General features: G+C 38.6%; 1 protein-coding gene across 5 annotated transcripts in view; it reads left to right on the forward strand.

The window, feature by feature from the left end:
* Positions 1-14,586, forward strand: part of LOC128654718 (ecto-ADP-ribosyltransferase 5) — a 189,923-nt gene that overhangs the window by 66,559 nt on the left and 108,778 nt on the right. For all 5 annotated transcript variants that reach the window (XM_053708798.1, XM_053708800.1, XM_053708797.1 and 2 more), the window contains exons 3-5: positions 836-945; positions 10,234-10,939; positions 11,311-11,343. In XM_053708798.1, the coding sequence (XP_053564773.1) occupies positions 836-945; positions 10,234-10,939; positions 11,311-11,343 (849 nt within the window). The remainder of the gene's footprint in view (positions 1-835; positions 946-10,233; positions 10,940-11,310; positions 11,344-14,586) is intronic.

The following is a 14,586-nucleotide window of genomic DNA, read 5'->3' on the forward strand; positions in this document are numbered from 1 at the left end:
GGAGCCAAAGCGAGTAGTCAGACGAGCCGGAATCAGGAACAAGGAGAACAGCAAAGTCAGGAACAAGCCAGGGATCAGGAACCAAAAAAGACGTCAGACTAGCCAGGTAATACACAGGAGCTCTCACAAACAGGTCTGAGACAATGCAAGGTCAAAGCATACTAAACAGAGGCCCTTTAAATAATAAGTGATGAAATCACAATTCTGAGACTGCAACCTGTCGAACACGGATGATGTACACCAGTTTGACCATAAGAGGGCGTGCATGAAATGAGCAGCATCACACACTCTGAACCAGATTCAGCAAGAGAGGTGAGTAAAATGGCTGGTAGCAGCACATGACAAACAAAGCAGGGAAAAACCCTGACACCCTATCTATCTATCTATCTATCTATCTATCTATCTATCTATCTGTCTGTCTGCCTGCCTGTCTGTCTATATCTATCTATCAGTCTGTCTGTTTGTCTTTCTATATCTATCTATCTATCTATCTATCTATCTATCTATCTATCTGTCTGTCTGTCTGTCTATATCTATCTATCTATCTATCTATCTATCTGTCTGTCTGTCTATATCTATCTATCTATCTATCTATCTATCTGTCTGTCTGTCTGTCTGTCTATACCTATCTGTCTGTCTGTTTGTCTTTCTATATCTATCTATCTATCTATCTATCTATCTATCTATCTATCTCTCTATCTAGATTAGTTTAATGTACCTCTTTGGCAGACAAATGTTTTGCCTTGCTTTGCTGATAATTACAAGAATGAAATTAATTCTGAATATTTTGCAGTTAAATGATGCACATTTCTGTGGTGTTTATTGTTTGCTACAGATACCTGTGACCCTGATGGAGACAATAAAACAGACAAACACAAGGACATGTCACATAGTGCTGGAGATGCGAGACCTAAGCCCAGCAGTTTGTACCACGTGTGGCCAGAGGTATCGCATGTACTAGATGCGCTTGCGCTAAACAGTTGCATTCATTAAAGGGACAGTACACAGGTTTTAATCGCAATACATTTATGTTGTGCTGCTATAGACTAACATTTCAACCAAGTCTGAACATTTTTTTTAAACAAATTAACATCTATTTTACTGCAATTGTTTTTCAATAGCAAAACTCCACCCGCCTTTTGCTTTATTTAGAAGAGCCAATCCACACTTGAGTTTGCAGAAGACAAGGCTAGTCATGGTCATAATATTTGCATAAAATGCATTTGTTGTTATCAGTTAAAGGCAATTAGGGACAGACATGTAGCATGGTTAGCCTTGGGACATCATCAGGGTTCATTAATCCACAATATGCCAATAAAAATTACATAAAAATGGGGCAAAATAAATAATAAAAGTATATTGAAAAGTTGTTTTACTGCCCATAACTAAAGATTTTATATAAAAACCTCAAGATGTGCTTACCGTCCCTTTAGGCAAAAAGTGTTAATGAGTTGGTTTCATCTGGATGGGATTACATGGGGAACATCACTGTCACTCACAGTAGTGCTGCTCCCAAAGTATCCAGGAACACGATATAGTAACAGGAATGTTTGTTTAAACAGCTACATTTCTATTTATTAACCCTAACCCTCCCTCTTCTCTTTAACCCTAAACCCAATCCTTAACCCCAGTCCTATTAATTAACCCTAACTCTACCTCTTATCTCTAACCCTAAACCCAGTCCTATTCATTAACCTTAACCCTCCCTCTTATCTCTATCCCTAAACCCAGTCCTATTCATTAACCTTAACCCTTCCTTATATCTCTAACCCTAAAGACAGTCCTATTCATTTACCCTAATCCTCCCTCTTATCTATAACCCTAAACCCAGTTCTATTCATTAACCCTAACCCTCCCTCTTATCTCTAACTCTAAACCCAGTCCTATTCATTAACCCTAACCTTCCCTCTTATCTCTAACACTAAACCCAGTACTTAACCCCATTCCTATTTATTAACCCTAACCCTCCCATTAACCCTAACCCTCCCTCTTATCTCTAACCCTAAACCCAGTCCTATTCATTTACCTTAACCCTTCCTCTTATCTCTAACCCTAAACCCAGTCCTTTTCATTTACCCTAACCCTCCCTCTTATCTATAACCCTAAACCCAGTCCTATTCATTAACCCTAACCCTCCCTCTTATCTCTAACTCTAAACCCAGTCCTATTCATTAACCCTAACCTTCCATCTTATCTCTAACACTAAACCCAGTACTTAACCCCATTCCTATTTATTAACCCTAACCCTCCCATTAACCCTAACCCTCCCTCTTATCTCTAACCCTAAACACAGTCCTTAACCCCAGTCCTATTGATTATCCCTAACCCTCCCATTAACCCTAACCCTCCCTCTTATCTCTAACCCTAAACACAGTCCTTAACCCCATTCCTATTTATTAACCCTAACCCTCCCATTAACCCTAACCCTCCTTCTTAGCTCTAACCCTAAACACAGTCCTTAACCCCAGTCCTATTGATTAACCCTAAACTTCCCATTAACCCTAACCCTCCCTTTTATCTCTAACCCTAAACACAGTCCTTAACCCCAGTCCTATTGATTAACCCTAAACCTCCCATTAACCCTAACCCTCCCTCGTATCTCTAACCCTAAACACAGTTTTTCACACTAACGCTAATTTCATTCACTGGCTTTGCTCATTTACAGACCAGTAGTGCAATTTTGCTCCAGATCTGATTTGAACTATTTGTTTAACTAATTTTCACACTAAAAACTAAAAATAACACGGCCCCAGTAGCTCCCCATTTATTTACAAACGGGACATGCTGTTAATCAGTTGGGATTTCAAATAATTTATTCTGTACCTAAACCTTATAGGGGAGGAGATAGGGAGTTAATGTTGAAACAACGTGAATCATTTTGGATTCATGAGCTGGGCACCATTGAACCCTTAGGAATGAATAGGGATTGGGACCTCTTGGTTTTTCAGTAATTAAACATTTAAAAATAGAAATAACACTGATTATAAAGTAAATAATGATAATGATTCATTTATTACTCACTGTATATATTTTTCTGTATTAAATTGAGGGAAATAGGATTTGAATTTGTCTTAATGTGTTTTTGGTTAGAGTAGGATAATATGGGTTTGTAATTTTTAAAGAACATGTACGATGCATTCATTTTCTGTACTTTGTAAAAACCTTAAATAGTGAATGAATTTGATTGTTTTTAGGTCCATCTAGTGGTGCTAATATATATTGCGGATGTACATCACTTTGCTTGATAGCGTAATTAAGGGAGTAATCCTGAAACGTTGCTTTTTGTAACCTTGTGTTTATTTGAATACATTTTATATGCTGTCACTCCATTGCATTTTGGAGTATTATTTTGGGGGTACTGAGTAGTAACCCCTTGTGGCGTGCATAGTGCATTGGGTGCTGGACAGCTCCAATACACTGTCATGAGTACACCTGAGTTTGGGTGGGGTGCTTTAACCAATTGGAGATGGTCGGTCTACCTTTTTGTAAATACAAACCCATAAAGTCTGATTTAGCACACTTTACTAAAAGCGTTTAAATATTTATTTGGCAGTGCAGCCAATGAGACCGCATAGCTACACAAAACAGGGGGTATTGGCGGACATCCACACGCAAATAAACCATACATTTTAAAATGCTGCAAAACTTGCCTGCAAAAATCTATTAATAGAAAGCCTCCATTTATCTGTTAAAAAAATTGTGTATAGTATGTATAAGTGAACTTAACTAGAGAGCGAATAATTATGAAGAAACCGATACAGAGCAAAAAGTGGGAAAAAGCTGTGTCCTTAAGTGGTTAATATATATTTTTTATCTTGTTAAACACTATTTTGAGAATGATATAATCCAGGAAAATGTCTTATCAAAATAGTTTTTATTCATGATATTGTTTTGTTTTGAAACTGTATTGTACGGGATCCTAGAGAGGCCATGACATAATTTTTTTCTAACTTGTTATGTTAAGAAAACAAGGCCCAGGTTACGAGTTTTGCGTTAGAGGCTATGCGGTGCTAATGAGCAGTTTTCTCTCACCGCTCACTTACCTGCAGCGCTGGTATTACGAGTTTTCAGAAACCCGTAGTTAAAAGACAAGTAATGAGCGTTGATCAAAATTTTACTCATGGGGCGTGTCTGGCCAGCACCTAAGATGGCTGTGTTCTTGAGAGCTCTCCTTTCAGGATCTATAATCTACTAAGAAATATGACTTTTTTCAAACCATCCAGCACAGATCCCAGCGGTCCAGCATAGAGGGTACCCTAACGCACTGAATGACATCTATAGTGCATATTAAAACAGCTTCTGAACCGGACTACTGAAACTTTTTTCAGATATCCAGACGGCTCAATCCCTACACCCCTCCCCAGCCATCCGGGTAGGCAGAGATCATTATACCATCGCTGAGCAAGCTACATTTTTATAATGGAGGACTTTGATAACGCAATGCTCTCACTCCTAGCTGCATTTGAACAGCGGATGACAAACCAATTTGATGACCTGACGACTTTACTCAGGTCTCTTACAAAGCGTGAGGATATCCCTGCAACAAAGATGGCGGAAATGGAAGTGACGGCGGATGCCTCGCTCTTGTTAATCGCTGAACATACTGACCTCACTCATGTACCGCAACAACCGCAGCGCTCCTTTCTGTCCTGTGAAGGGTGCTCTGTTCCAGCCTCAGACTTTACCGATCGAGAGAGTGGTTTCTGGCACATTTCAGTTCCCTACGGCCTCCAATCAAGCGGACTGGACGATCATGCTAACGGAATAATGGACCTGGAACAACTTAAGCTTTTCTGCTGCAATGCATCTGAATCCTCAACACCTTCATTTGAGACTGCTCAAAAGCCCACTCGACTTATCCTGCACCTGAGTCTAGCCCTGGTATCACTGTCTGGAGTAGGGTCCCTGCCGGAAGCCTATGCAGTCTATCTATGGATTTTTAAAGTCAAAGCTAATACTCCATCGCCTCTCACCTCATATCAGGGGATTTCCTCTAGCAGCACACAGATTTGGTCCCGTGCAGGTGTAGGCTAGGGTAAAGTCCCATACCGCAGTAATTTCTGAGCCGGTTCATGCATCAGTCAAATTTGGGCTCCAATTAGCGGTTACTTTCCACTGTCCCCACGGGGCAAGCACCAAGTCAGATTTCTTCTTTCAAAGGACTGAACTCTGGTCTCTGGGGCATGTAGCGGTGCTCCCTTATGACACAAACTTTTTTCTTTTTTCTACCAAAGTTTTCCTTTATGTTCTCTTTACTGGTAGGATTCACCACATAATAGCTTAGTATCTGATAAAGTTTATATTGTTTAATGCTCTGTATATTCACTGTTTGTTTTGCATGTTGCAGTGTACTATAATTAGGAGGTACATACTGTATTATTATGCTAATTTTTGCTTATATTTCATCCCCTATACCCAGGTGCCCATTAGGCTGTTACATATGGGACTCATGCTGAAGTCTTCTTTATGCCTCTTCCCTGAGTCTGCACTGTATCCCAAACATTCTACCCCTTTATATGCCAATAGAATTGATCATACTGAGGCTATATTCAGTAACTCTGGGTAATGGCCTACAGACCTCATATTGTCGCTTAATATACTTGCCCTTACACTACTCAAAGGCTACGGTCCCACACTGAGAGAGACTCTCTAGATACGCGTTGAAGTATACTCCACCTTGGGCCAATATACCTTTACATACTCGGCTCTGTCTACCCTGTCTTTTAAATACTAGAGATATGTAAGCAACTAGCCTCCTAGCCCTAATTTATATAGATCTCCTCAAGTCATGTTTGGACTTAGAAGTAACTCTGTTCCTCCCCACAAGCACATTGTCCTACATTAAGTAGCACTAGACCACATAGCCCTGCTGCTATCAAGTGAGATGAGACTATCATCACAGTTCACCTAACGCTGCAAACTCACCTAATGTCTCTGTGTTATATGTGAATTGCGGCTCATTCTACCGGGGACAAGTAAGTCAGGTCACATTTTCCATCTCTCTATGAGATCATTTAAGTTACCATTTATATATGTCCTCGCAAGCATGTCAAAAACAGAGACCTTCCATGTTATTTTTAGCCTGAAAGATAACTTTATCTCCGCTGTTCCTATTAGTGAGAGGCCCAGATACCATCCCTCTGCGGGGGCTCCTCTGGGAATTTATATGTAGCATAGCCTTGGTTGTTATCGTCTGGTTGTGAGCTTCCTTTATCATTGCCAACATATATTTTTACTGAAGGTTTATCATTATTTAACTCTGGAACACTATATACTTAAAATATTAAGCATAAGTTATTGGGGAGCTAGCCGTACCCTTTTAATCCCCACACTGTTACCCCTCCTTGTTTAGTCAGATAGGTACCTGGCCTGTGTCACATGCTAAGCTATAGTTATCAGGAGTGCAGCTCTAGACTTGATTAAGATGTAAACCTACCCTACAATGAGTATATTTCTTAAGCTCCCAATGCATCTTTTTACACATAGGCATTATCCACCCTATTAATATTTTCTCTTTCCCATCTAGATTGAATAGACATTATGCTGCTGCCCCCATGACGAGAGTTTAGTACTATTCCCCTCAACATAGTACCTAAGTGGCTTGCAAGCTATAACTTATCATCCGGCTAGATATGGCTATCACAATACAGTGATCAGCTCCTTCCCCCACCCAATAGCTCAGATGGCAGGCCAGCTTACCCCCCACTCCTACATAAAACGCAGATCCCATCATATGGCACCTCAACTTGTATATAGGTCTCCTCTCATACACTTCAACAAATCTAAACGCACATCCTTATTTCCCATTAAGTTTATAACCAGCCCAGTAGAGATCTTACTAAACCATATCATAATGTTACCACTGTGCCCTCCTAACACCCGGACACGTCCCCTCTGTCCCCCTTGTTTTTCTTAACCAAAGCGGCTCTTGCCCGCTGAATCCCCCTCCCACCAAAAAAATAAAACCAAGATACTAATCCCCATCATACCACAATACACTCTGAAGGGATAAATTACCCTATGGTATGCACAGTAGGTTGGGGTTCATTATTACGTGAACTCAGTTAAAGTTTTTTAAAAAAGAGGTTTTTGTAACATATGTTCCAGTCTGTTACCTTTGCCATTCACAAGTTTTTTTTTTTTCTTTTTACTTCCAACCATATATATCTTATGTCTTATAATGCTCGCCTTAGACATACTTTTATACTCTCTGCCAGAACCTATATTCTCATTGCTAACATGGATGTTAAGTTGCCCTATACAGCTCAAGCTCCCTTTCTCATGTACTCAGTATAGATGTGGGTTTGATATGGCATTCATAATTATTCAACTAGCACATTATTTTGTTAAACTCAGCCTGTTTCCTATGTTAGAATGGTAAAGATGTTTTTTTTCCCAAATTTGATCTGTATCTGGACATATGCACTGTTACTATGTTATTTTATATCACCTCAATAAAAAACTAATTTAAAAAAAAAAAAAAAAAAAAAAAATTTTTACTCATTACCGCACTCCAATACCAGCGCTGCTTAAGTCAGCGGTGAGCTGGTCGTACGTGCTCGTGCACGATTTCCCCATAGGAATCAACGGGGAGAGACGGCTGAAAAAAAGTCTAACACCTGCAAAAAGGCAGCCTAAAAATCAATAATGCAGCCCCATTGATTCCTATGGGGAAATAAAATTTATGTCTACACCTAACACCCTAACATGAACCCTGAGTCTAAACACCCCTAATCTTACACATATTAACCCTAATCTGTCACCCCTGACATCGCCGACACCTACATTATATTTATTAACCCCTAATCTGCCGCTCTGGACACCGCCGCCACCTACATTATATGTATTAACCCCTAATATGCTGCCCCCAACATCGCCGACACCTACACACTATTTATTAACCCCTAATCTGCCACCCCCAATGTTGCTGCCACTATATTAAAGTTAATAACCCCTAAACCTAAGTCTAACCCTAACCCTAACACCCCCTATCTTAATTATAATTTAAATAAATCTAAAAAATATTACTATCATTAACTAAATTATTCCTATTTAAAACTAAATACTTACCTGTAAAACAAACCCTAAGATAGCTACATAACTAAATAGTTACATTGTAGATATCTTAGGGTTTATTTTTATTTTACAGGCAAGTTTGTATTTATTTTAACTAGGTAGATTAGTTAGTAAATAATTATTAACTATTTAATAACTACCTAGCTAAAATAAATACAAAAGTACCTGTAAAATAATACCTAACCTAAGTTACACGAACACCTAACACTACACTATAATTAAATAAATTAACTAAATTATATACAATGACCTAAATTAAATTAGCTAAAGTACAAAAAACAAACAAACACTAAATTACAGAAAATAATAAACAAATTACAGATATTTAAACTAATTACACCTAATCTAATAGCCCTATTAAAATAACCCCCCCCCCCCAAAATAAAAAAACCCTAGCCTAAACTAAACTACCAATAGCCCTTAAAAGGGCCTTTTGCGGGGCATTGCCCCAAAGTAATCAGCTCTTTTACCTGTAAATAAAAATACAAACAACCCCCCAACAGTAAAATCCACCACCCACACAAACAACCCCTAAAATAAAATACTATCTAAAAAACCTAAGCTCCCCATTGCCCTGAAAAGGGCATTTGGATAGGCATTGCCCTTAAAAGGGCAGTTAGCTCTTTTGCCGCCCAAACCCTAGCCTAAAAATAAAACCCACCCAATACACCCTTAAAAAAACAGTAACACCCTGAAGATCGACTTACCGGGAGAAGTCTTCATCCAAGCCGAGCCGAAGTCCTCAACGAAGCTGGGAGAAGTCTTCATCCAAGCCAGGCGAAGTGGTCCTCCAGATGGGCAGAAGTCTTCATCCAGACGGCATTTTCTATCTTCATCCATCCGACGCGGAGCGGTTCCATCTTCAAGACATCCGACGCAGAGCATCCTCTTCATCCAACGACTAAAGCTGAATGATGGTACCTTTAAGTGACATCATCCAAGTTGGCGACCCTTAGATTCCTATTGGCTGATAGAATTCTATACTGTATATATATGGCAAATCGTGCACGCGCACGTACGACCAGCTCACCGCTGACTTAAGCAGCACTGGTATTGGAGTGCGGTAATGAGCAAAATTTTGCTCAACGCTCACTTCTTGCCTTTTAACGCCGGGTTTCTGAAAACTCGTAATACCAGCGCTGCAGGTAAGTGAAAAACTGCTTGTTAGCACCGCACAGCCTCTAACGCAAAACTCGTAATCTGGGCCTTGTTATGTTGACAAAACTACTTGCTTTCTTAACACAAGTTAGAAAAAAATAAAGCAGCATGGCCTTAAAATACTTTAAAAATCTAACAAAAAAGTTGTAAAGTGTGAGATAAATATTAATTAATATGATTTTATAAAATATAATAATGTTTTTTTACAGAAGCTGAATAGTTAGTAAAAAAATTTTTTTAAAGTTATTTAACCATTTCATTAACATTTAATTGCTTTTAATTTGACAGAACCCCATTATGTTTATATGTGACAAATCTACACTTGCTGCACTTGAGCCTGGCTGATCACACAGGAAGAGATTTGCACAATTTGGCTTTAGTTTATAGTATGTGTCACATAACGGGACTTAGCAGCTCTGCAAGGGTACATGGTGGTACAGGTGGTAAACCTCGTCACCCACTATTTATTCCTGCTTGCATTTGTTTTTAAATATCCATCTTACCCCTTTATCCATTTTATTGCCATAGCTAGAACACTGGTGATAAAAAAGGGCTGCCTGGCAAGTTCAGGGCTGATGGCACCTTTGAAGGTTACTACAGTAATATATGGGCAACCCCAGCATCCTCTTAGAAACTTCCCTTTTGATATGTAATGATGTATTATCCCAATTTAGAGGCCAAAGAAAACTCCAATATACCACTCTTTCCAGCAGCCGGGTCATATGTGTACTTAGCTGATTATGGTACTACCTATTCCTCATGGGTGAAAGGAATTCATGTCAAATGAAAGTTTTACAGCATTTTCTGACAATTATGGGTTAATCATAACCTTATCCCTCATACTGTGTCTAAGGTGACACAAACCACTTAAGAGTGCCATCAAATAATTTTATTCCAAGGTTGTAAATGGAAATGTTGATTGGTATACTTATTACACAGTGCACTAACATGTTCTGCTTCATAGACACACAATAAACATTTTGTTTCTACCATTCACAGATGAAGTGCAATATGCTGAATCTAGACATGGTGCCCAATGCATTTGATGACCAATACAAAGGATGCTCTGAAATACTAGAGACCGACATCATGCCAAAAATTCTAAACATTGAGAAATCGTATAACCCTCCGTTTGGAACAGCATGGGACCAAGCTAAAATACAGTGGGATAAAACTAAAAGAACAGTTCGTATCCCCAATGGATTTCTAGACGAGTTTGGGATCGCAATCAGCGTCTACACTACAGACTTTCCAAAAGAGAATCCAATTTACAAACTGTTTAATGGCAACGTGAGCACAGCTGGAAAATCTAGAGAACATTACATGCACAATTTTTACTTTAAAGCTCTTCATTTTTACCTTACGAGAGCGTTGCAGGTGCTGAAAAGGAATTCAAAGAGAAAACACCTGACTTATAGAGGAACAGATGATTCTTATGAGGTTTCGGAAGCCATTTTTAGATTTGGGAGGTTCACCTCATCGTCCCTAAACATAGAAGTTGCCAAGGAATATTACACAGGGTTGCTCTTTGAACTAACTACGTGCTTTGGCGTGGACATCCACAAAATTTCTGCCTTTCCCAAAGAATTGGAAGTTTTAATACCAGTTTCAGAGAAGTTTAAATATGTTGGCACAAAAGGAAATGTTTATATTCTGAATAGCACTTGTGAACTCTGTAGTTACTTTAATTGTGCTTACTTAGGAGGTGAGTAATTCAATTAGATTTAAATAGAACTTTTGTGCATTATACGGTGCAATAGTCATTAAGGACTAGATTACTAATGGCGCACTTATGAGTGGTATCTATCTATCTTTCATCTATCTATCTATACATCTATCATCTACCTATCATCTATCTATCTATCTATCTATCTATCTATTTATCTATCTATCTATCTATCTATCTATCTATCTATCTATCATCTATCTATCTATAATCTATCTAGCTATAATATATCTATCTATCCATCTTCTATCTATCTATCTATCTATCTATCTATCTATCTATATATCTTATAATCATTAGGTCAGATTTGTAAGTTGTTACTAATTATTACTTTGTGTTTCTATTTATAGAGGAAAAGCAGAAAGTGGCTACGTGCAGCTCTGGTGAGAAATCTCTTCCTAAGTACTGTAATATGCTCTGACTGTTGCTTCTATAACTAAATATCAAACGTAGAAGTTGTTGGCATTACATGAGTCTCACTTTGTTTTTGTTTTATTTCCTGATTAAATTCAATGTCTCTTCCTTTTCTTCAAGTGATTTGAAAATAGTGTAGCAGATTCTGTAAGCCTGTGGTGTATTTAGGTTTTGTGCTGCCCTAATGATTTAGAAAAACACCTTTCTTTGTAAAAATGATATAGCCAAGGAAGTAGACATCACACTAACACTACTGATGAAGAGATTAGTGATCCCTGCTCAGAAGAATATGGTTACTGTAGCATTTCATATTATTGGGGCACAGTCTGTTCCAAAAAAGTGCAAGATAGGTGCAATAATACAAAATGGTGACTGATTGCTTGTGTTAAATGGGTCACCTTTTAATGGGATTAATTTAAGATCAACAGGAGCTTTTTTTTTGTAAGTATATTAGATTGCTATAGGTTGAACTAGATGGACTTCAGTCTTTTTTTCAACCTCATCTGCTATGCTACTATGACAATCACCTCAATCAGTGTAACATCCTTTTTACAATAATCTTAGGGGCTTCGACTGTAGAGGGTGTAAGAATGCTGCCCTCCAAAATCTGCTGCCCTGGACATGAGCCTTGTTGTCATGGCCATAATCTGACCCTGACTTGATGGCATAAAGCCTAGTGCCTTGTGCAGTATAAAACTGTTGTATTGTAATACTCTCTATTCATAGTCACTGTGTGGTTTTATATATATATATATATATATATATATATATATACAGTATATACTTCATGCACTCACTCTTTTTGTATCCCATACGTAGCCCAGGTGACTCCCCAAAAATATTCATATGACAACACGAAGAAGGAAGGGCACTAACGGGTTTTTATTGCATCCAAGTGATGTTTTTATTTAAAGTGAATGTCAACTTTCACAAATGTAAGCCCTGTTTCTAATAATACCATTAAAAACAGGCACACTTTCATTCATGGAAGTTTACATTATAGCTGTTCTTTTAAAATACTTACCTTTTATTCCTAGCAAGCGTGAAACACTGGAGCAGCGATTCCTCCGCCTGCAGATAGTCTCTTCTTACGTCAGAAATGATGCATTCGGCTTCCTCCAACAGGGCCGCCATCAGGGGGTGACAGGGGTGACTCCTGTCAGGGGCCCAATGGGCCAGAGGGGCCCCATGAGGCAAGAACTAAAAAAAAAATATATATTTTTTTTTTCAATTTTGGCAGCCACCAGTGGGTACTACAGCAGAGTGCTAACTGAGCATGGAAAATGTTATTACAAGGAGTAAAGTATTAGCATTTGAGAGGATTTCTGAGTGTGCACTAAACCACTATGCACAGTGTGAGACAGACTTGGCACTTTGGGCTCCATGTACTAAGCCGTCAATTCATCCTTCATTTTAGACGCGGATAAACTCGCCGTTACTCGCCGCGGGCGAAATGGTGTCCGCTGTCACTATGTACTAATAATCCCCCAATAAATAGACAAGTCTAGCCCGCCGCGAGCAGTGGCGGATTATTGATAAATTTGACGCCTCGCTCGCCGCGACTAAGCTAATGTACTTAACTTTCAGTTGAATTGTCTGGCCAATTATTAACACGTGACATGCAAGGTGTCACGAACATCATAGTAGTCGCGGGAATAGAATTTTGCTCCTATAAAAGTTCAATTTATCTAAACAACTTTATTATTGTTCAAAATTTTTTGAAGAGTGATAACAGAGCGTTATTTTTGTAATATTTATTTACAATTTGGATATGGCTTCATCTGGATCTGATAATATATAAATATTAATATAAAAATAATTATAAAGATAGACAACTATACAATACAAATTTAAAATATAGATTACTCTTTAATTACAGTCGACAAATTTGGCGCAATTTATGTACATGGAAATGAGAGACAAATTAGATGCCAGTTATGCTGTACAATGCTGATATTACTGCCTTTTATATATGTCTAGACTGGCGTCTAGATTGGCTTTCCTATTGTTTTGTACCTTGCCCGCCACCTAAAAGGTGGCGAGGCAAAAATAACGAGGTGGGAGCGAAAATTGTAGCGAGCGGACAAATAGATTTTTTAGTACATTCATTTTTGGCGAGTTGGTGGTCAAATGTGTCTAATTACAGTGAAAAATGGAGAGGTAGCGAGGTTTGGCGGATAAGTACGCTCGCAATTTTAAAGATGCGAGTTTGAACATAGTTGACGACTTTGTACATATCAGTTTGCGAGTTTTGACGCGAGATTTGTTGCGGGTAGCTCGCTGACTGCTTAGTACATGGAGCCCTTTGTTTGTACAGTGTGTGCTTGAGTCAGACAGCAGATCACTTTCATTTGCAGAGGAGGTAGGACTTACTTAGCAAAATGTTTTTTATTTCTTTGTGCAATTTCGGATTGTAACTTCAGTGTGGTAGTAGTTGTATGGTGGGGCCAGGGGTCCATAAAAACACATTTTTTTAGCAGCAGTGTATTTATGATTATTTGTCAATGCTGTAGAAATTCTATATTTAAAACGATGCAGAAATGTTTCCTCCTCAAAACACAAATGGTAGGTGCCCTTTTGTTACATACCAACAAGCCTAAATCCTGCATTTAACCAGATCTAATGGTATGAGTACCACAGCTTATGGTTTCACCAAGACCATATAGAGTACAGCATTTTCAAAATCCACAAGTACAGCTGACAGATGGGAACATTTGTACACTATATTTGAAGTGGTGCTCTTGGTTGGGGAAAATGGGGGAAAAACAAACAAACATATGTCAACCTTTTAAAAGTACTTTTCTTCATCTAGCCATCTACCCAGATCATTAATGTACAATTTTGAATTCACAGAATTATTTTTGTTTACACGTTTACAAATATGATCTCTTAATTTCTGCAATTTTTTTATCATGCATGTCACACACTGTTGATTTAGGGGATGCAAGGTGCATAATGTTTCCTCCTGTGAGTGTTTCTGTGTGTGTCTGTGTTTATGTCTGTGCTTTGGTTTATGTCTCTATGAGTGTGTATGTATTTTTTTTCTGTGGGTCTCTCTGTGAGGGTGGGTGTGTATGTCTTTGTGCATTTTCTGTGGATGTCTGTGAGGGTGTGTGCATATGTCTTTGAGCTTTTTCTATGGGTGTCTCTGCAAGGGTGTGTGGATGTTTCTCTTTGTGTATTTTCTCTGGATGCCTCTGTGAGGGTGGGTG

Source organism: Bombina bombina, chromosome 3, assembly GCF_027579735.1.
Source record: "Bombina bombina isolate aBomBom1 chromosome 3, aBomBom1.pri, whole genome shotgun sequence".
Classification (NCBI taxonomy): domain Eukaryota; kingdom Metazoa; phylum Chordata; class Amphibia; order Anura; family Bombinatoridae; genus Bombina; species Bombina bombina.